The following is a 23,653-nucleotide window of genomic DNA, read 5'->3' as shown; positions in this document are numbered from 1 at the left end:
TTTTTATTTAAAAGGGAGGTAGAGCTGTTTATTATCCGCATACAAGTGAGAGCCCAGGGGCCTGAACACTCATCCCCCAACACCACTTTCTGGACACGCCCCAGGAAGAAGTAGTGAACCCACTGTATAACAGTGCCCCCAGATCCCAGCCCCTCTAGACGGTCCAGAAGGATGTCATGGTCGATGATATCAAAGGTCACAGAGATCCAGCAGAACTAGGAAATAGCTTTCACCTTTGTCCTTAGCCGGCCGGAGATAATCGAGCAGCACAACCAAGGCAGTTTCAGTCTCATGATGAGGCTTGAATCCCAAATGGAAGGGATCCAAATGGTCCGCATCCTCTAGACGTTCCTGGAATTGTTCAGCAGCCACCCACTCAATCACCTTGCCCAAGAATGGAAGATTTGAGACTGGGTGGTAGTTAATGCAGTCTTGATTCTGTCAGAGACGATTTGCATTAATATATTCTTTGGGTATGCCAGAACTCTGTTTCTCAATTTTTCTTCTGTTGAATTCCAGCTGTCAAAGCAGTATGGCCCTGTCTTGGGCATCCAAATGGGACCCCAGAAAACTGTGGTGTTGACAGGATATGAGACAGTAAAGGAGGCTCTGGTTAATCAGGCGGACGCATTTGCTGACAGGCCCATCATTCCATTATTTCAAGAGCTTGCACAAGGCTTTGGTGAGGACCCTCCCTTTCTACTGGAACTGGTAATACTTGCAGACACACACTGCTCCCACCAGGTGAACACAATCTGTTCCCAAGAAATGGTTTGTAAGATGAGTGTTTGCAAAGCAAGTCATTGAAACCCATTGTTTCCTGTGGGGGAAATCCTTGCCAATTTTTCAACCCACCTCAGTGCCTTTGATATTGACAGAGTATCTGCAGGCATTAGGCTGAGCATGTGTCACAAAAAGTGTCACCTGTGGATATCTGAAGATTAAGCTAAAATGTTAAAAAGAGTGGACCAGGTCAACCTTTTTTTGGTCTTGACTTTCAGTGGATAAAGACTCTCCTCCTGGAAGAGAGGGGAGTGGTTGTGGGCGGGAGCCCGAGCCACCCTCTAGCAGGGGGGAATAGCTGGGATCCATTCTCAGTTCCATGCAAGAAATGCAGAACACAATTTATTGATATCTTTGTACAATGGCCATGTAGACATGAAACCTTTCCTCCCGTCTCTTCAGGTGTAATTTTTTCTAATGGTGAGAACTGGAAAGTGATGCGGCGGTTTGCTTTAAGCACATTACGGGACTACGGAATGGGAAAGAGGACCATAGAGGACAGAATTGTTGAGGAATGCAGTGTCCTGATAAAAAAATTTGAATCTTATGAAGGTGAGTTGGTGTTTTCCTCTGGTGCATATCTACACTACAGTTTTTAAAGGTGCTAAGACTATTGTGTTACATATTCCTAACTTCCAGAAGCACAGATCCCAGGGTTCGCTGCAGTTGGACTGTTCCTGTAACATGCAGATTGTACTGCAATAACTCCTGTGACTTCCAAGCATTTCTTAGCCCAGCTATGGCCACATCCAGCAGCACTTAGGATCAGTTTATTTGTTAAATGAGGTCTACTCATAGGTAAGCTGCCAGTAGGGATTTAAGACAACAAAGAACAGATTTAGCATGTCCATTCTAGGAATGCTGTACTCGTCTCTTATGTGTTTTACATCCCACATTTTAAACAGAATATTTTTGCTTAACTGTCATATTTATGTATAGGAAAACCATTTGAGACCACCACAATTATGAATGCAGCTGTTGCTAATATAATAGTGGCCATACTACTAGACAAGCGATTTGATTATGAAGATCCCACATACATAAGACTTCTGAAGTTGGTCAATGAAAATGTCCGGCTCGCCGGAAGCTTTTCAGTCACGGTAATCTATTTTTTACAATTAAAACAAACAAACAGTTGATTATAACAAACCCAGTTGATTATAACAAACAAACCCAGTCACTCGGCTGGGTGAGGACTGCAGGGCCTGCTCCCTTTCAGGGCCTTTTCCAACTGGCCCAGGCCCTTATTTGGAACAAACTTTTGGGGAAGTGTGGGAAGTGTTCTGCCATTGCTTCCCTGTTCCAGGTGGTTAATGTGCTTTAAAATGTCCTCAAGCAGTCGATGGCAATTTAAATTTTTATTTCTTTTTTTTCCTTTTCTCCTTTGTTGGGGGTGGGTGGGTGGGATGGATATTTGGTTGGGGATTAATTTTAGTATAATTGTTCTGTTCCTTTGGCTGTTGTTGTTGTTTTATTGGTTCTGTATAGTTTGTGTTTTGTTTTTAAGGGGCGGGATCAGGGCTGCCTGGGAGTGGGGCCCCAGCCAACACGACTGCAACCCGCAGACTGTCTCGCCAGAGTGGTGCATGCTCTAGTTATCTCCCGCTTGGACCACTGCAATGTGCTCTACGTGGGGCTACCTTTGAAGGTGACTCGGAAACTACAACTAATCCAGAATGTGGCAGCTAGACTAGTGACTGGGAGCGGCCGCCGAGACCACATAACACCGGTCTTGAAAGACCTACATTGGCTCCCAGTACGTTTCCGAGCACAATTCAAAGTGTTGGTGCTCACCTTTAAAGCCCTAAACGGCCTTGGTCCAGTATATCTGAAGGAGCGTCTCCACCCCCATCATTCTGCCCGGACGCTGGGGTCCAGTGCCGAGGGCCTTCTGGCGGTTCCCTCATTGTGAGAAGCAAAGCTACAGGGAACCAGGCAGAGGGCCTTCTCGGTAGTGGCACCCGCCCTGTGGAATGCCCTCCCATCAGATGTCAAAGCGATAAATAACTACCTGACATTCAGAAGACATCTTAAGGCAGCCCTGTTCAGGGAAGTTTTTAATCTGTGATATTTTAGTGTATATTTGGTTTCTATGGAAGCCGCCCAGAGTGGCTGGGGAAACCCAGCCAGATGGGCGGGGTACAAATAATATATTATTATTATTATTATTATTATTATTATTATTATTATTATTACAGTGTATGCAAAGTGGACAGGGCTACCTGTTTATTGTATATTGTTCAGGGTTCACTACAAAACATAGAGTACTGATATCTTGAGAAACCTGGTGCTAATTCAAAATATTTAGAAAACTCACATGGTACAGTCATCCTGTAACTATAAAAAAGTCTCTTTTGCACACACGCTTTCTGGCCTCACTGCCATTGGGACTCCAAGGACAAGGAAGAACAGGTGATAGTTGGTTCCATGATGGCTCAGAAGGGGCCTCCAAGGGCAAATCTCCCTCTCTGAAGGTGAACCTCCAGAGGAGACCCGTCATAGCCTATTATTCTGGGGTTGCACATGAATTATGCTATACTGGGGTAGCCCATCCCCCATTCCAAATGCCACTCAAGAGCTTTGTTTTGTATTTGGGCAGTCATGCTCTGAGATACCCAGCTGAGAGTACAATACTGAGTTTTTCTAATGTCTCTTTTTCCTTTTTCACATTTTTATCCTTTCAGCTGTATAACATGTTTCCTGCTCTTGGTTTTCTTTTCGGGGCTCGTAAGACTATCATTCAAAACAGAGATGAGCTGTTTGCCTTCATAAATGCCACCTTCATAAAACACCTCAGAGATCTGGATGAAAATGACCAGAGGAGCTTTATTGACTCATTTCTTATCCAACAGCAAGAGGTAATGGAGTCTTTTAAGTTGGCCCAGAATAAGCGTTGACATTTTCAATTTGTGTTTGCAAGCGAATGCATAAGGGGTAGTTAGGAGGTCTCACTTCAGAAGGGACCAACCTGGCATACTTCCTACCATTTCCCAATGGTCAGCCATTGTTAATGTGTTACAGAAGTTGCCTCTGCAGGGTCAATGGTTGCATGTTCAACAGCATTTCTGGAAAAAAAATCCCTGATCAAGAAAACATGTAATTATAGATAATTATGCAGTAATGAGAGGTAATCAAATCATAAATATTTGTTGCCAGACTCCCTTTTGATACAAGAAGGGACGGGATAATGCCTCATGTGCTCAGAAGAAGGCATTCTTCACACTGGAGGAGATAGGAAGCTTTGAGGGTGGGGAGCAAGGAAAAAACATTGGCCCATGCACTGACCAATCACCCTTAAATTAGGGCTTCAGTTCTTTTAACCATTACTAAGATTGGAAATGAATATGAATTGGAGTTTCTACTTATCAATTAATTAGCACCCAGAAAAGGAAACAGTTGGTTGGGTGACAACAAAGTTCTAAATAACAGGTTGGAAATTATTTCTAAAATCTTAAACTAATTACTGATGAGTTTGAAAAGTTAAAGCAGATCTACAGGCCTGGTGTGCTGGTCCCATGGGTTACCCGAGAGGCGAGGTCCAAGTCCGGTCCGTGGTCAAAGGCGCAACATGGAGGCAGTCCATAGTAGCTGAAGCTGGGTGCAGGGCAGGGAGTCAGGTGAAGTCAGGGACAGGCATGCAAGCAGGGAGCCAGGGCGGGTCAGGAGCTCAGGCAGGAAAGCAGGACAGGGACCAGGCAGGAACTAGCAACCAACAATGATGCTCCTGCAAGTTGGGACTGGGGCTGGCCGACTTTTATCTGCCCCGAGGCATAGGGCGGCCCCGATCCCCTGGTGACTCACCTCTCCTGGCCTGGAGGCGAGCACTCCTCCTGCAGGAACTTAGTTCCTTCCTCCTCTCTGCCCTGAGCCTCTGCAACTCAGGAGAGGCTGGAGGGTTACCGGACCCAGAGGCAACCTCAGCTTCCTCTGACGGGGCTGAGAGTGGAGCACCTGCAGGCCATGGGTCCTCCATCACCTCAGGAGCCAGAGCAGACTCAGCTGATGCCTGCACCTGAGGATCCAGCACAGGTGAGGACCCTTCAGGCTCATGCCCCAGCTCTGGCTCAGCTGGTTCTGGAGGCGGGGAATCCTGTGCAGGCTGGGATCCCTCAGGTTCAGCATCCGAGTCCAAATCCCAGGCCATCACACTTGAATTTGCTTTTAACTTTCAATCTACATTGCCTATAAAACTGTTTTCTTCCTTTCTTTCCTGTGCTATCCTGACTGGGAAATAAAAGTGAATTCTATCTGCATCACAAGGGCAGCATAACGGAGACGCTCAAGTGGGGGGGAGGGGGTCTCATTAATCAGGCAAAAATAACTGACTCCTTCATTGCTTCTTGAAAATATATGAAAATTCCATAATGAACAGTTAGCACAGTTAAGAGATGAGATGTGCAGAAAGTTTAGAGAGATTTGATCAGAGATGCAATTGCAGATGAAATAATCTATAGAAGCTGTGGGAAAAGACTTGGACTTTTCCCTGCCTAAATGGAAAACAACAGCTTTACAGCTGTATGAAGGGATGAAACAAATAAAAGACGCTGTTGTGAAAATCTGAATATTTTGAATAATAGTTATATACATAATTCACATACAGAGATGCGGAAGACTACTTTTCTTCCTTTGCTTTATTTTATTTTTTAGCTTGTGTTTTCTGTGACTTTTAATCATTGTTAATTCTCTGTATGTTCTATCTGTATGTATGTTTTGTTTTTTGAAGTTCTATATTTTGGATAAATGAAGATACCCTCAGGAAGGAGATGGACCAAAGATGAAAGGATCTGTGTGAGATGCAGAGAGGATCCCTCAGGGTGGGAAGCTGAGGAAAGAGGTGGGAACTGGGAGGGTTCACTCTTCTGGGTCTGGAATAAGGGTTAAGGTATAAATAATAAAGATCTTAGAATTATTATTCTTCCCCTTTCTTTTTCTTTTCTCTTTTAAAAAATTCTCTTCTTTTTTGTTTTCTAGTTTGTCCTGCTGCAAATTCACAGCAGTCTGTGACTGAGCCACTTTTAGATAGGCAGGATGGCCATTTGGGAGAGTAGTTGTACGATAGGAGGGGAAATGGTAGAAAGGAGAATTATTGGATGCTAAGATCCAAGTTTTGGGCAAGTACTGTTTCGTGAGAGAACTACAGCATAGATTTAAAAAGGACAAAATATGCAGCAAAGTAATAGTGGAAATATAAGTTGTTGAAAAGCATATTTTAACATATGTACCAAATAAAGGTTCTAAACAGCTAAGAAGTTTTAATGTTATTTCACTCTTCTTTTGATCCTCTGCCTCACTTGTGAATCTGCTGGTTGTAATGTGAAACTGAATGGCTGCGCCTTTGTGAGAGAAATATGCTAGGAATATATCCCTGATAAGCAAGGACTGTGTGGATCTTAGAAAAAGTGCTCAGTATGGTGAATATCCCGAAAAACACACCACTGTTGGTCGGTGCCGTACGGCAACTATTGAATGAACAATTGGAAGAACTCCTTCCTCTCTTCACTCCCTTCTGGCTCCCAGGGGGACGGGCAGCTATTACAACCAGCATCTCTATTTGTGTTACAGGTGTTGAAAAGTGTGGCTGAAGGTAGTTGCTATCTCCAAAATATGAAGGGCACCACATTGTCTATCTCAGTTTAATGAAACAGTTCCAGATGAATATGTGGTATTTCTGTGTCATTTTTCCAGTTTAGACTATGAGTAAATACATTAAAGACTATGAGTAAATGCATTAAAGAAGTTCAACTGAGAACCATATATGTCAGCTGAAAACAACACTTTATGGTAACCCTGATTTCAGATCTCCACAAGTGTTTGCCAGAAATTCTGCTTTCCATGTATGCAATTATAATACTGTTGCAGGTTTGTGGGGTCAGTCTGCATGATGCCTGAGCACATTCCAGCTTGTGGGGATCTTGTACCCAGTAAGGGTTAATTCTAATGGAGGAATCTCTTGTTGAATCAGTCAGACAAGTATCTTTGTGAGATGAGGGCCATATACTTGTCATCTAAATACTGCCGCTAGTTCCTTTGTCTAAAGAAAGGCTGTTGGCTAAGGAGTTAAGCACCACGATTCACTTCAGAGGAGGAGGAGATGGATTGCCAAGCTTCCCCAACCTCCTCTATCAGCTGGTAGATGGTGAACAACAGCTGTGACTATGGAGAAGCAAGACATTTTGGGGTCTTGATGCTGAGCCCCTCTATCTTAGGCTCGGGTTGTATATATGTGTAAATAAACCCTGTATCAGACTTCCTGTTTCTTGCCAAGGGATATGGCTGCTTCCCATGAGATAGGACACCCAGTTGTGCCAGAAATTCAAGACTAATATGAGGGTAATTTGTCCTGCTGATCCCTCCAGGGGGTGAGGGGGCTGTCTCACCCACAGATTCTCTGATATCTGTCGCCCACAACAAGATGTGGGGGCAGAGGACGCTGGGTGCTGGACCCTGGCACAGAAGAACTCTCTGGATTCAATCTCTCGAGCAGGGACACCTGTTTTTAAAAATTACTAAGATTCAGACCAAAAATGGGCGTTTCCTGGATGGAGGAAATGAAAGAAAAATCTGCTAAATTATACAGTCGCTTGGGCTGAAGTGGCTTGGGCTGAAGAAGAGATAAGATGGTGGTGGTTGCTGCACACTTACAAAAAGAAGAATCCTCCTTCCCCAGACAGGTTGGAAATATTTTCTCAATTATAAAAAGGGGTGTATTTTACATAAAAATGCATTTGCTTGCATGGATATATTTTTACACATGGTTTGAAGAGAGAGTGACAGCAGATTTTGGGTGCCTGCCGGTTTTCCTAGGGCTGGGGAAAACTGGTGGGGGGACATGGAGTGCATAGAAGAGCTGGAACAATTTCTATATAACTTACTGTTTATGAAGCACACCCTCACCTAATTGCATTTACTGGACACATTCAAAACATCAGTTCATCAAAAGAGAACAAAGAGAAAACAGGGCCGTTATTCTTAACTTTGGGTGGAAGCCCAGGACTTTCAGCAGAAGGAGATGAACAAGAGAGAACAGTCTTTTAAAATAATCTAAGAGAGGGAAATATTGAAATAAAAGCTCCTGTTAAAACAAGATTGGGAGTCACATACCAGCGAATGATTGATTGAGAAGACAAGGACGGTAAATCAGAATTTGGAAACTGGAAATTAACAAGAAAGCAGAAAACAAATAAATATATTATCTCTGAAACCCAGGACATGAGGAATCCTACCTTTGAAATTTCTTTGAATTTGGAATATATAATTGGTAATATTGTATATGATTTCATTTGATTTGTTAATAATTGGAAGATTTTTATTGGAAAATGAATGAACATTATTTTAAAATAAATAAATAAACCCTATATCATCATGATGGCATAGTCTGGAAAGCCTGGAATCTCTCACTACTTAGCGACTGGGGTGATGTGCAATGATACTTTGGATCATCGGGTTCAGTCAGCTATTCATTTTTATCTTTGCACATGAAATTTTCTCACTACATTCGTTTTAATCAGTTCATACTCTTTGCAACCCAGGAGGAGAAGAAGAAGAAGAAGACGAATGCATATTTCCACAACGAAAACTTAAAAGCTGTTGTGGCCAACTTATTTGGTGCTGGCATGGAGACAACTTCCACCACACTGCGCTGGGGACTGTTACTAATGATGAAACATCCTGAAATTCAGAGTGAGTGCTTTTAATTGGGTTGGCTCCCATTATTCTGAGATATCTAAATTCCAGTTATATGTAACTATTAGAGAGAGAAAATATTTATAAGTTGCATATATATATATATATATATATATATATATATATTCACAACAATTGTTCAGTCATAAGCTTAACATTTCAACCTGGACTCCCTTCTCCCTCTTTCTGTGGTTCTTTACATTTCATTTCATATTCCTGCATACTCCAAATTATCTCAACATATTATTTTAGATATATATTTCTGTATATATCCCATAGATATATTGAAACTGTGGGTTTTTTCATTAATCCTGCCAATGTCTTAGTATGTTTACAGTTTGTTTATAAATTCATAATAAACCATTTCCATTGCTTTCCAAAAATAATAATAATCTTGTTCTCCCAGTAAGTTTTTCCATTTCTGCGTAGTCCATTAATTTCTGTATACATTCTTCTCTTGTCGGGATCTCTTCATCATTCCATATTTGAGCAAATATTAATCTTGCAGCCATGATTGCATAAATAAATAAATGTGTATAAATTTATATAAATTGCATACATAAATAAATTTCTAAATATTCTATACTAAATAAATTTCTAGGTAGTTCTGATCTCATAAGAAAAGCTTATGGCTTTTTAAACATCTTAAACACCTTTTTCAATTCATCATATATCATTTCCCAGTAAACTTTAACCTTATTACAAGACCACCACATATGAAAAATAGTGCCTTCTATCTTTTTACGTTTCCAGCACATATTCAGTTTGGATTTATACATTTTAGCCAATTTACTAGGTGTCAGGTACCATCTATGTAACATTTTCATATAGTTGTCTCTTAAACTATAACATTCTGTAAATTTTAGATCCACATTTGATAAACTTTCCCATGTCTCCATTTCTTTATTATTACTAATATCTATTGCCCAGTGTATCATTGAAGATTTCACTAAATAATATACATTCACTAAATAACAACAACAACAACAACAACAACAACAACAACAATAATAAACAATGAAAAGAATATTGTCAGTAATACATTCAATTTAATGGCTGAAGTAACGAAAGTTTCATTCTCCTCCATTGGTTTTATCTTTATTAATTTTAAGACCTGCTATTTCTAAAAAAAAAAAATAATAATCTTTTCCAATGCCTTTGAGATTGACTCTATTGGTTCCTCAACAAATATCACCACAGTATATCCAACAGCTATATATGAAATATTATAATATTATATTATATTATATTATATTATATTATATTATATTATATTATATTATATTATATTATATTATTATATTTTTCCTATTGTCTCTTTCCCGCTTTTATTTACCTTTTTTTTATTATATCTTATTCTTTGTGCCAAAACTTCTAAAGCTGTTATAAACAAGGAAGGTGACAGTGGGCAACCCTGTCTAGTTCCTTTATTTCCTTTAGTTATTTAACTATTTTCAGTCAATACATTACTTACTGATGGATCAGTATATATTGCCTTAACTCCTTTTATAAAACTGTCTCCACAAACCATATATTCCAAAGCCTTAAACATATAAAGTCCCAGGAGACATTGTCAAATGCTTTCTCGGAGTCTAAATGCTTTCTCTTTTAATACAGTTTTCAACCTATTAGCTAATATGTCTACAAACAGTTTATAATCGTTATCCAACATCGAAATAAGTCGATAGCTCTTAGTTATTTCTCTTTTGCCTCCACCTCTTCCTGTCCAAATGCTCTTTCTCCACCATATTTTCCACCATATTTTCTCCAAAATTTGTATGGCTTGGTAGGATCACAAAATCTTTGTTTTTGACCTTTATATGTAAAAGATACCACTTCAGGATATTCCCAGCAGTGATATTTTAATAATCATTCTGGATGAAATTCCCTACATCAGTATATCAAGTTATTGGCTAAAATGTTTTTCCTGTTTAAAAAATACCAGTGTCACATTCTGGAGACTAAGTATGTGAGTATATTCTCTATTTATTTGTCTTTTGCCTCTACCTCTGTTGAATCTACCTCTTCCTGTCCAGCTTCCCTTCCAAATGCTCTTTCTCCAGCTAACTCTTTCCCATATTTTCTCCAAAATTTGTCGGGGTCTGGAGGATCCCAAAATCTTTGTTTTTGACCTTTATATGTAAAAGTTACCATTTCAGAATATTCCCAGCAGTGATATTTTAATAATCCTCCTGGATGAATTTCTCTCCCTCAGTATATCAGGTTATTGTCTATATTGTTTGTCCTTCTTAAAAATACATTTGTTAAATTCTAGAGATTAAATTTGCGAGCCTATGGAATTGTAGAACGAGTTTATTCCCGTTCTATGCTGGAGAGATTAATATTTTGAGAGACAAAAGCCAAAGTCAAAGAGATAATCTTGTAGGAGTGGAGAATCAAGACAGACAAGTAGGTGATGATCAGAGAGACGTCCTTTTTTTGGCAAGCTCTCAGAGTCTCTCTTTTATTGAGTATTAACAAGCATTGCCACAAATGAGCTAGTGGCTGATTGGCTATTATAGAGACAAAGAAACTCATCGCTGATTGGTTAACATATGCATAAGGCGGGTACAAGGCGGGATTACATATACACATTAATCTTCAATAGTTCAAACAAGGTAGAGCTTAGACAGGTATGAAAGCTCTTAATCCACTTATAACTAAGATTGATTATAATATGACTAAAGCTATTACTAATGTTATGATCATAACATAAGAGCACATAATCAATTATACATTGAAGAAGAGTATATCAGTGTGAACTTAGGGTGAACCAAAAGAGGGGAATGCTTGTGTGCCTGGTACAGCTTTGTGGAATGTGTAGGAGGGATTATAAGCAAAGCTAGAGGATTAAAGGTGAGACTTGAGTATTTCAAGAAAGGCAAGAAGGGGGGGGGGTAGCACTAGTTCCCAGAATCTCCCAGAATGCCACACAGAAGAGAACCAATGTTTCCCAATAATGGCACAGAAATAGAACATCCCTTCATAATCTTAGCAGAAAAATAAACGTATTTCTTTTTGTTGCCACCAGTAAAGGTCCAAGAAGAAATTGCAAAGGTTGTTGGATCTTCTCAGCCAAGGATTGAACACCGAACAAAAATGCCTTATACAGATGCCGTGGTCCATGAGATCCAGAGGTTTGCCAATATTGTCCCAACCAACCTGCCACATGCCACGACTACAGATGTTACCCTCAATGGCTACTTCATTCCAAAGGTGATCCTTTTCATTGAACTGCTGCCCACTAGTTACAATACATTTTAAGGCTTTCCTGGGAGTAAGCCCCTTGGACTTCAGTGTGGGTGACATCTGCGCAGACTTGTATAGGATTGCATTGTAAGCAAGCAATCTACCCATCAGAAGCTGTCAGGCATCAGCTTCAACCCATTAAACAGATCTCAGTGGAAAGGAGCACAAGGTTGGGAAAGAAACCATTTCTAGTGGGAGATCATGGTTTATACATTAAAGTTTGTCACACTAAAGACATTTCTCAGATGAACTCAAATCTCATTTCTCCTACACTAAATATTTATTGTACCAGAGGCATACACGTTATTTTAAAATGACTCTTGCTTTGCCTTTGCAGGGGACATACATCATACCATTGCTGTCCTCTGTGCTGCACGATGAATCTCAATGGGAGAAACCATATAAATTCTATCCTGGGCATTTTCTCAACTCTGAAGGAAAATTCTTAAAGAGGGATGCTTTCATGCCTTTCTCTGCAGGTATTTTTTTTTACTTTTGTGTATATCAGCATATTGTGTACTTAGTCAATGGGATTTTTACATGCCTGGAATGTAACCTATTGTGCAAAGGTAAGAATCACATCAGTTGCTGTGGCCATTTCTGCCACTAGATCTGACCACTTGGTGTGCGGCCCCTGGAATGTTGCTCACCAGGGAATGTGGCCCTCAGGCTGAGAAAGGTTTCCCACCCCTGCCATTGCATGATGGCTCGTATTGGGAGTTCATAATTCTTTTAAGATGGGCACTGTGAGCTGTTATTTTATCTCTGCATTTTAATCTGCTTTAAAGTATTTGTGATGATGTTATTGAGCAACTGCTAAACCCAGTTTCTCTGCTGCCTGTGTGTCCTTACAGGTCGGAGAGCATGTTTAGGTGAGACTCTTGCCAAAATGGAGCTCTTCCTCTTCTTCACAAGTCTCCTGCAGAGATTCACCTTCCAGCCACCCCCTGGAACATCTCAGGAAGACCTGGACCTTACTCCTGCTATTGGGCTTACAACATCGCCCATGCCCCACCAACTCTGTGCTCTGCCACGTTTCTAAGACTCACAAGCTCCTGGCTTGCTTAGCCTACCTGGGTATGCAATGCGAGCCTTTTTTTAAACACCACTGTTCAACAAGGGTATTTGAGTTGAGTAGCCTAGTGGTGGAATTGGTGCATGCTTTGTCACAAACCTGAAGTGTTCCCCTTTACCTGCCATAGTGTCGAATCCCATGAAACTAGCATTGGAGCATCTCTTACTTAAAACCTGGCCCTGAGTTCTTATGACACTTGGGGCATAGAGATCAATCCACAAATCTGGTTGCAGGTATTCCCATGTTAACATATACCTTCAAATATCTTGAAGCATCATATTCCCAGGTAGATGTGCAGGGAATTGTGATCAAGATGAAAAAGAGTCTGGAAACCATGCCTTATGAGGAATGGTTGAGGAAGTTGGGTATGTTAACATCTGTGGCTGCAATGTATTTTGATTCTGAACTGTATTTGTTGATGTCAGGCAATGGCTTTGTTTCCTCTGGGTTCTTTAAAAAGTCTGTAATAATAAATCTGGCAACTGGGTTTGCTTCTGGCATCTCCATGCTACCAATTAATTCTGTGACTTTCTGCTTCTGGCTTAGAACAGGGACGTCCAGCTCCCACGAGACTGCGATCTACTCACGGGGGGGAGGGGGGAGACTGGCAGCCAAAGTTGTTCAGCTTCTTTTAGAGAGGAAAGTTCCATTTTAGGGGTTAAGGCCAAGGTTCTTGAGCCTTTTTTATGGAGAAAATCTCCGTTATTAAGGGGAAAATGTCAGACTAGAGCAAAGGGGAGAGGGGATTAGTCATTCACCAAAAGATCGCTATGGAAACAATTTGCCTCACAGTGATCAGCTGAAAATGGTGGGCGGGGTAATGTTACACTCTTTCTTTGATGGTGGTTAAAAGTTGGACATAATATTTGGACATAATATTGGATACAAATTTGATATTCAAGCTTTCTGGATTTATAACTGTGTTATCTTTTGCTACATGTGAAGTGGACTTTGAAATATTCTCTCTTCGTTTTCTCCCATTTGAATTTGGAGAACTAGATACTAATTTGATACTCAAATATTTTATTTTCCTCTCGTGTTGGTTGGATCCCATTAAGAGAACAACACTATAAAAAGGATTAGCCTGAGTGGAGGCAAGAAGACGACACGATTGGACCCTATATGGACATTTGGTGGTATATATAATTTATAAGGACTATTTGAATTTGAATAACTGTAAAAGTGTGAAATTGAAAAACCTTGGGGGCTTGGCAAGAGGTTGTTATTGTGTGTGGGGGAGTAATTAGGATAAAATGTCAAACCCAGCAAAGAAAGGGGCTGATGTGGGACGCCTGCTGAGAGGAAAGGGTCTAAACAAGAAACAGACTTTAAAGCAGATATTTTAAGAATGTTTGCGGAAATTAAACAGAGTGAAAAGAATTTAGAGTCTAAATTAGAGCAGGTGGATAATAAGATTGGAAAAATGGATAAAAAAATTGACGAAACAGTAAATGAATTAAAAGGGCAAATAAAAGAAGCGTTCAGAAGAACGCAATCTGTAGAGGAGGGATTGAAGAAGACAAGATTGGAAATGAAAGATGTCAAACGGGAGGAGGAGAAATTAAAAGTAGAAATAATGGAATTAAACAAAACTCAAGAGGAGATGAAGGATGTAATAGCTATGAATGAATTACGGCAGAGGGAGGTGAATCTGAGACTTAGAGCTGTGCCAGAGACTCAAGGAGAAAATATTAAAGAGAAACTGATAGCAGAATTGGCAAAATGGATGGAACTACCCGTAGAAGAAGTGGCAAAAACAGTCCAAAGTGCATTCAGAATGAGAGTGAAAACAACTAAAGTAAAAAGATTCACAGGGGACTGCCTGATCACATTTAAAGATAGAGAAATGAGAAATATGATCTTACAGAAGAACAGGGGGAAAAGACTGAATATAGATGGGAACTTCATAATCATTTTTTAAGATATACCAATTAGGCTGCTTAAACGAAGAGACCCTTACAAAGCACTGGAACAGACGCTAAAGAGAAACAACATCGAATTTAGATGGGAGTTCCCAGAAGGAATCTCATTTATGTATAGAAGCAAGAGGCATAGACTGACAAACCCAGAGGAAACTGGGAAATTTCTGAGAAAGTACAAAGAACTAAGATTAGATGTGGATGAGACCAAAGGAGCAGAGGGAAGAATGCCAGGAGAATCAAAACCAGAGGAAGAAGAGGGAGAGAATGGAAAGAAAACGGAGGAAGAAGAAGAGGAGGAAGAAGAAGAGACAGCCAAATTATAGAAATATAAATAAAAGTTATTTAAAATCAAGACATCATGGCGTTAAAATCTGGAATTGGAACATCAATGGGATGAATGAAAAAAAGAAGAGGAATAAAATTGAACAGTTTTTAAACAAGAAAAATCTAGATATCATTTGTCTACAAGAGACACACGTAGCTCAGTTTGCTATCATAATAAATAGAGAAGTGGAATGGAATATAAAAAAACTGAGACAAAGAAATTTCGAATTTGTGAACAAATCAGGAAAATGGCTTGCATGGCAAATAAAAAAAAAGAAAGGAACAGAATACAATAAACAAAATTACAGTGGAAGGAGAAGAGATAACTAATCCGAAGGAGACTTCCGGAGGCGGCGCGAACGGCAATGGCTGCCCTCTTCTAACTGCGAAGAGGGGGCTCCGCGGAAACGGGTCGTCTGCTACGGCGAAGCGGAGACCCACATCGGAAAACCACAGGCAGCAAGAGCCTGTGGCCGTGGGACTCGGCGGGCGCCAGAAGCGCCCCCCGAAACGGAGAGGGGACCTCGTAAGGGGTCTCTGAATGTGGAGGGGGTATTGCGGCACTGTGAGTCGATCGCTATTCCCGTGGAGTGAAGCCGCATAGCTGCTGTCGGTGAGCGCTGACCTTTCTTCCTGGAAACATCCAATTTTGAAAAGCAACAACCCGTGAGTAAGAAAAGACAATTGGAAATAAATAAATTCTTATAAATTCGGCCGAAAGCGGAAAACGTAAACAGGAAGTCCGTCTTCCGCTTCTGTTTAAGATCTAAAGCAAAAGACTTTGATGTTTGGAGCCTTTGAAGAGGCGTTAAAAACAACCAATCTGTGCATCCATTGAAGCTGCTTTAAAGCTAAATCAGGACTTAATTTTTCTAAGTGATTTATTTCTTTTATGGACTGTGTTTCACTTCTTCTACTGGAGTTTACAACCTTACTGAGAACCCAGGTAGTGGAGCTGCCTGATTAATAGAACTGTCAGAGTGCAGATTTGGATACTTTGCAACTTGGGCTTGTTACAATCTGAGTTTTTGTGAACTTGCTACATTGAAACATCCCTTCTGGCACTTATTAGAGACATTGTAGTGCTTTTTAAACCAACTCTGCCAACTGCAAGAAAAATTGAAGGTTCTTTGGAATTTAGTGGGGCTGTGGAAATTAACTGGACTTTAACAATTTGGCTTTTTCCCTCAAAACATATTTGAACTCCCCCTAGAGGTCTTTGGATTTACAGCTGTATGTGACTTTGCTCTTTCTTTCCTCTCCTCCTATTTGACTGTTTATTCTCTGGGCTGCTGGATTCTCATGGGAACAACTTAGTTTGACCTTGACTTGTAGCCGCAAATTGGCCGAGGAAGCCAGCCAAAAAGTAGAAGAATTAGAATAAGAGGTAAGACCACTGCACAAATTGGTCGGTGAACAGCAGGCGTATTTGTCTATGATTGAATTGCGGAATCGGGAAAATAATCTGAGATTGAGGTCGATACCAGAACTTGAACAAGGGAATCTAATTGAGTTCCTGACAAAAGAATTCTCCAAGTTTTGGCCTTTGGAGGAAGAAAAGGACTTTAAGATTGTGACTGCCTTTAGACTTGGAAGAGTAGCAAGGAAAGATAAGCCCAGAGACTGCTTGATTACCTTGAGATCTAAGGAGGAAAGAGACAAAATATTAGGCCTACACTACGCAAAGTCACTGGATATTTCGGACAAAAGAGTTGAAATTTACAAAGATATCCCGAAACAACTTTTGGACCTTAGATCCACCTACACTGAACTAGCAAAACTGCTGAGGAGTAACTCAATTGTTTTCAGGTGGGAATTTCCCCAAGAATTATCCTTTACTTTTAGAGGGAAGAAGGTTAAAATTAAAACAGCCGAGGACAAAGATAAATTTTTGAGGGCCTACGGAGAGAACCTTCAGAAAGGGATTGAAGGACCTTCAGGGTCTGAACCACCACCTGTACCTGCACCTTCGGGATCTGAAGAACCGGAAAAGATACCACCACCAGAGCAATAACAGATTTGTTCAGGATGTCTCTGCAACTTCTGAGTTGGAACATTAATGGCTGTAATTCCCCGGAAAAGAGGAGGAGAATTTTTCACATATTGAGAAAAGAACAATTGGACATAATCTGCTTGCAAGAAACGCACGTGACTAGGCTCCATAGAAAAGTGCTAATAAATAAAAGATTAGGCCAAGAATTTATCTCTTCGGATCGAGTTAAGAAAAGAGGAGTGGTGATATATGCAAAGGAGAGCCTGTCACCAAAATTTCTATTTAAAGATGAGCAAGGAAGAATTTTGGCAATTGAAATACAAAATCAGGGAGAAAAGTTTTTGATATTAGGAATTTATGCACCAAACGAGGGGAAATCGGAATTTTACAAGAAGTTGCATGAGATGATGCTGGACTATCTGGACTATGACAACATCATCATGATGGGAGATATGAATGGGGTGGCATCAACCAACATGGACAAGTCTCAAAGCCAAAATGTGACAAAAGACGGCAGACTACCTAAAACTTTTTTTGAACTGACTGACAATATGGACTTGATTGACATCTGGAGGACAAAGAACCCCCTGGGAAGAGAGGGAACATTCTTCTCTGAAGCCCAACTGACATGGACAAGAAATGACCAAATATGGATAACTAGAGGTCTGGCACCCAAGACGAGAAAGGTGGAAATCTGCCCAAAGACCTGCTCCGACCATAAAGCTGTAAAGATGGACATGAGACTAATCCCAACCGGATCCTTCAGATGGAAGATGAATGACAACCTGTTTAGAGATCAGGAGATTACCAAAAAGGCCCAAAAAGCTTTGAAGGACTATTTTGAGATAAACTTGAACACCACAGTGGAAAAAAGAATCATCTGGGATGCAAGTAAGGCGGTCATGAGGGGGTTTCTGATACAACAGAATGCTGCAAAGAAAAGAGCTCAAAATGAGAAAAAAAGATAAGATTTTGGAGAAAATCAAAGATTGTGAGAAGAAGTTAAGAGTGAAACCGAAGTCAAAGGAGATTTTGAAAGAAATTAAATTTCACCAAGCACAATACTCCAAATTGATAAATCAGGAAGTGGAGTGGAAAGTTAAGTTGATGAAACAAAGATCATTTGACTCGGCAAATAAATGTGGGAAACTGCTAGCATGGCAGTTGAAAAAGAGACAAAAATTAAATACGATCACTAATCTAGAGATTGAAGGAAGAAATATTCAGAACCCCGTGGATATTAGGAAGTCTTTCCAGAGATACTTTAAACAATTATATACTCAAGGGCCGCAAAATGAGGCGGAGATAAAACAATTTTTGACAAAGAATGGATTACCAATGTTGTCTCAAGAAAACAGATCAATCCTGAATTGTAAAATAACACCACAAGAGATTGAAGTTGCTATTCAGAACATGCAACTGGGCAAATCCCCAGGGCCTGATGGGCTTACCTCCAAATATTATAAGACATTGAAAGATCACTTGATACACCCACTAATGGAGGTCTGTAATGAGATTATGGAGGGGAAGAAAGCACCGGAAACGTGGAAAGAAGTTTCATCACATTGATACCCAAATCAGAATTGGAAAAGACACAACTTAAGAATTACCGCCCCATTTCCCTTCTCAATGTGGATTACAAAATTTTTGCAGACATTTTAGCAAATAGATTTAAAAAGGTTTTAAGTGAGGTGATCCATAAGGATCAGGCAGGCTTTCTCCCAGGAAGACATTTGTTTGCCAACACAAGGAATATTATTGACATTTTGGAACTTCTGCAAACAAATATTAACACAAGAGCAGTGTTAATATTTATAGATGCGGAGAAGGCCTTCGATAACATTTCTTGGAAGTTTATGAAGAAAAATTTGGAAGGGATGGGAGTGGGACGGGGATTTGAAAATGGGATAGACGCAATATATTCAGAACAAAGGGCCAAATTGATAGTTAACAATGTGGTGACAGAAGAGTTTAAAATTGAAAAAGGAACACGACAAGGTTGCCCTATTTCCCCTCTGTTATTTATCTCGGTCCTGGAGGTGCTCCTTAATATGATCAGAGGGGACCGGTTGGTGGAAGGAATCCAGGTCGGAGTGAAACAGTACAAACTTAAAGCATTTGCAGATGACCTAGTTTTGACTTTACAGGAGCCAGAATGTAGTACAAAAAGGGTATTACAATTGATTCAAGACTTTGGTCGGGTAGCGGGATTTAAACTAAATAAACAAAAAACTAAGGTATTGGAAAAAATTTTGACAACTTTAGAGTCAGAGAGGTTTCAGAAAGAGACAGAGTTAAATGTGGTTAAAAAAGTAAAATACCTAGGGGTGAACATAACAGCAAAGAATCTGAGTTTATTTAAAGACAATTATGAAAAGTGCTGGTCAGAAATCAAGAGGGACTTAGAAAGTTGGTCAAGACTGAAACTTTCCTTGTTGGGCCGAATTGCTGCTATAAAAATGAATGTATTGCCAAGGATGCTGTTTCTTTTTCAGACTTTACAGATTGTGGACAAAATGGAGTGTTTCCGGAAGTGGCAAAGAGATATCTCTAAATTTGTCTGGAAGGGCAAAAAGCCCAGAATTAAGTTTAAAATATTAACTGATGCTAAAGAAAGAGGGGGGTTTGCCCTGCCAGACTTAAGGTTGTATTATGAATCAGCAGCTTTTTGCTGGCTGAAAGATTGGCTGCTTCTTGAAAACACAGATGTTTTAGATTTGGAAGGATTTAACAATGCTTTTGGATGGCATGCATATTTGTGGTATGACAAGGTTAAGATTCACAAGAATTTCAAGAACCATATTGTAAGGAAAGCAGTGTTTAATGTCTGGACAAAATATAAAGACTTATTAGAAAATAAGACCCCGAGGTGGTTATCACCTATGGAAGCCAAAGCAGTGAAAAGACCCAATATGGAGGTCAAATGGCCAAAGTATTGGGAAATATTAGAAAGAGATGGAGATAACTGGAGATTGCAGAGTATGGAGAAACTAAAAGATAAAGTGCGAGATTGGCTACATTATGCTCAGATTAAAGAGGCTTTTAAACTGGATAAAAAGTTAGGATTCCAGGTGGAAAAATCGAAATTGGAAACAGAACTGTTAGAACCTAAGACTAAATTACTTTCAAGAATGTATAACTTGCTGCTGAGGTGGAATACACAGGATGAAACGGTTAAATCAGCTATGATAAAGTGGGCACAGGACATTGGGTATAATATCATGTTTGCTGACTGGGAAAAGTTATGGACCACCGGTATGAAGTTTACGGCATGTAATGCCTTGAAAGAAAATATTATGAAAATGATATATAGGTGGTACATGACCCCAGTCAAGCTAGCAAAAATATACCACCTGTCAGATAATAAGTGTTGGAAATGTAAGGAAACTGAAGGAACGTTCTTTCACCTCTGGTGGACTTGCCCTAAGGTTAAGGCCTTCTGGGAAATGATATATAATGAGCTGAAAAAGGTATTTAAGTATACCTTCCCCAAGAAACCAGAGGCCTTCCTTTTGGGCATTGTCGGCCAGAGGGTGCTAAAGAATGATCGAACATTTTTTATGTATGCAACAACAGCAGCAAGGATACTTGTAGCGAAATATTGGAAAACTCAAGATTTGCCCACGCTGGAAGAATGGCAGATGCAACTGATGGACTACATGGAGCTGGCAGAAATGACTGGCAGAATCCGAGACCTGGGAGAAGAAGCAGTGGAGGAGGATTGGAAGAAATTTAAGGACTATTTACAAAGACACTGTAAACTATATGAATGTTAAGAAGGATGAGAGATTTGAAAACAACAGGGCACCATAAAGTTAGTCGAAAAGAGTATGAGAATGAGTGGATTCTATGAGAATAATAAATTTTGAACAAAAAATATGTTAAAATTAGGTACTTAAGATTTAGATTATATTCAAAGTTAGGGACAAACTATTGAAAATGTGTATAATAAGAATGGAAATAAGGTGACAAATCGCTGATTAAAGTTTTATTAAATATGGAATGCAGGAGCGGGAGATGTGAGGAAGTCCAAAGATGAAGAAAAGTTGGTTACTACATGATGCTAATTACTATGTTTGTTTCTTGTTATTTGCATATGTTGTTTCTTTTTTTTGTATTTTAAAGAAAAAACCCTTAATAAAAAAATTTATATAAAAAAAGAGATAACTAATCCGAAGGAAATCAGAAAGGGGTTCTTGGATTATTATAGAAGATTATACAAAAATAGAGAAAGAAATAATTTGAGGAAAATAAAGAGATTTCTGAAAGATAAAAAGGTGCAGAAGATCCCGACAGATAAAAAAGAACAACTGAATACCCCAATTGAAACAGAGGAGATAGAAGAAGCAATAAAATATCAAAAAAGGGGAAAAGCTCCAGGGCCTGATGGATTCACCGCTTGCTACTATAAAGAAACGAAATCTATTTTGACGACGCCATTGAAGGAAGTGATGAACAATATTTTAAGAGAAGGAGAAATTCCGGAAACATGGAAAGAGGCATACATTACTTTTATTCCAAAACAGGACTCAGGTTTAACCCAAGTCAAAAATTATAGGCCGATCTCACTGTTAAATACGGACTATAAGATATTTGCTGGAATCCTTGCGAAGAGGATGAAAAAGATTTTATTAGAAATTATCCTTAAAGATCAGGTGGGTTTCCTTCCAGGCAGACAGATGAAAGACAATATAAGAAATATAATTAACATGATGGAATATCTGTCTGCCAGGATTGATAAACAAGCCATAATGATGTTTGTGGATGCGGAGAAGGCCTTCGATAATATAGCTTGGGACTTTATGTTGAGAAATCTAGAATACATGGAAGTTGGCAAAGAGTTTTTTAATGGAATAAAGGCAATTTATACAGAACAAAAAGCCAAACTGATTATAAACAACGTAGTCACAGAAGAAATAAGGATACAAAAAGGAACAAGACAGGGATACCCACTTTCACCATTACTATTTATAACGGTGTTAGAAGTCCTTTTGAATTCGATTAGACAAAATAAGGAAATAAAAGGTGTGACAATCGGCCAGAATGAATATAAGATTAAAGCGTTTGCGGATGACTTGGTAATAATGATTGAAGAGCCAATAATTATGGTAAAAGAAGTGTTGGAGGAAATGGAACAGTTTGGAAGAGTGGCAGGTTTTAAATTAAACAAAAAAACAAAAATGATTGTGAAGAACATGGACCAAGGTGCAATAGAAGCAATGCAACAACAAACACAGATAGAGGTGGTTAAAAAGGTGAAATACTTAGGAATATGGGTAACTCCTAAAAACATAGATCTATATAAGAACAACTATGAGCCAGTCTGGAAGGAAATAAAAAAGGACCTGGAGGTGTGGGGAAGAATGAAATTGTCATTTTGGGGAAGGATTTCTACAATTAAAATGAATGTGCTTCCAAAGATGTTATTTTTATTTCAGACTATCCCCATAATTAAGGGGAATAGAATTTTTAAAGAGTGGCAAAGAGCGATTTCAAGATATATTTGGCAGGGCAAAAAGCCAAGAATTCAATTTAAGTTGCTAACAGACATAAGAGAAAGGGGAGGCTTTGCCCTGCCGGATTTGAAATTGTATTATGAGGCATCATGCCTTTGCTGGTTGAAAGAATGGATTAAATTAGAAAACAATGAATTGTTGGACTTAGAGGGGTTTGATAATAGATTTGGATGGCATGCGTACTTATGGCACGAGAAAAAGAGAGTCCATAAAGGTTTTGAGAACCACATCTTCCGAGGTCCTTTAATTGAGGTATGGGATAGGTATAAAAACCTATTAGAACCTAGAATGCCACTCTGGCTGAAAAGTAAGTGGATAACATATGGTCAACTACTATTTAAAGAGGGAGGAAAATGGAAAATAAAACCTTACGAGCAGGTTAAAGAACATGTATATGACTGGTTGCATTATTTCCAAACAAATGAGATGTTTAGAAAAGATGGTAAAGAATGAGGTTTTGCGGACAAGGATTCTAAATTTCAGAGTGAAATTATAGACAATGATGGTAAAACTCTATCCAAAATGTACAAGCTGTTGTTAGAATGGAATTTAAAGGATGAAGAAGTTAAATCGGTAATGATTCGTTGGGCCAGAGATGTGGGCTATAATATACAATTTGAGGATTGGGAAAAGTTATGGAAGGAAGGCCTAAAATTTACTGCATGTATGACGTTAAAAGAGAATGTGATGAAAATGTTTTATAGATGGTATATGACACCGGCAAAATTAGCAAAAATGTATAAGACATGTAATAAGTGTTGGAAATGCAAAGATAAAGAAGGTACTTTTTATCACATGTGGTGGGAATGTAAGAAAGTGAAAGACTTCTGGGAAAAGATATATAATGAACTGAAGAAGATCTTAAAATATACATTTATAAAGAAACCAGAAGTCTTTCTGTTAGGAATAGTAGGAAATGAGATAAAAAGAAAAGACTGTAAATTTTTTCAATATGCAATAACAGCAGCAAGAGTGTTACTGGCCCAGAAATGGAAACAACAAGAAATACCGACTGTGGAAGAATGGAGAATGAAACTGTTAGACTACGCAGAGATTAGGGAAGATTAGATACTTAAGAGACCAAAAGTTCATCGAGGTCTGGGGGAAA

General features: G+C 39.3%; 1 protein-coding gene across 1 annotated transcript in view; it reads left to right on the top strand.

The window, feature by feature from the left end:
* Nucleotides 1-23,653, top strand: part of LOC307213501 (uncharacterized protein) — a 79,742-nt gene that overhangs the window by 33,019 nt on the left and 23,070 nt on the right. The window contains exons 13-18 of the mRNA XM_079971419.1: nt 520-682; nt 1,186-1,335; nt 1,723-1,883; nt 3,468-3,641; nt 8,313-8,463; nt 11,498-11,682. Coding sequence (XP_079827545.1) covers nt 520-682; nt 1,186-1,335; nt 1,723-1,883; nt 3,468-3,641; nt 8,313-8,463; nt 11,498-11,682 — 984 coding nt within the window. The remainder of the gene's footprint in view (nt 1-519; nt 683-1,185; nt 1,336-1,722; nt 1,884-3,467; nt 3,642-8,312; nt 8,464-11,497; nt 11,683-23,653) is intronic.

The sequence above is a fragment of the Podarcis cretensis genome, assembly GCF_951804945.1.
Source record: "Podarcis cretensis genome assembly, chromosome: 3".
NCBI classification, from domain to species: Eukaryota; Metazoa; Chordata; class Lepidosauria; order Squamata; family Lacertidae; genus Podarcis; species Podarcis cretensis.
The sequence above is the reverse complement of the archived record's forward strand: the minus strand, read 5'-3'. Positions and strand labels throughout refer to the sequence as shown.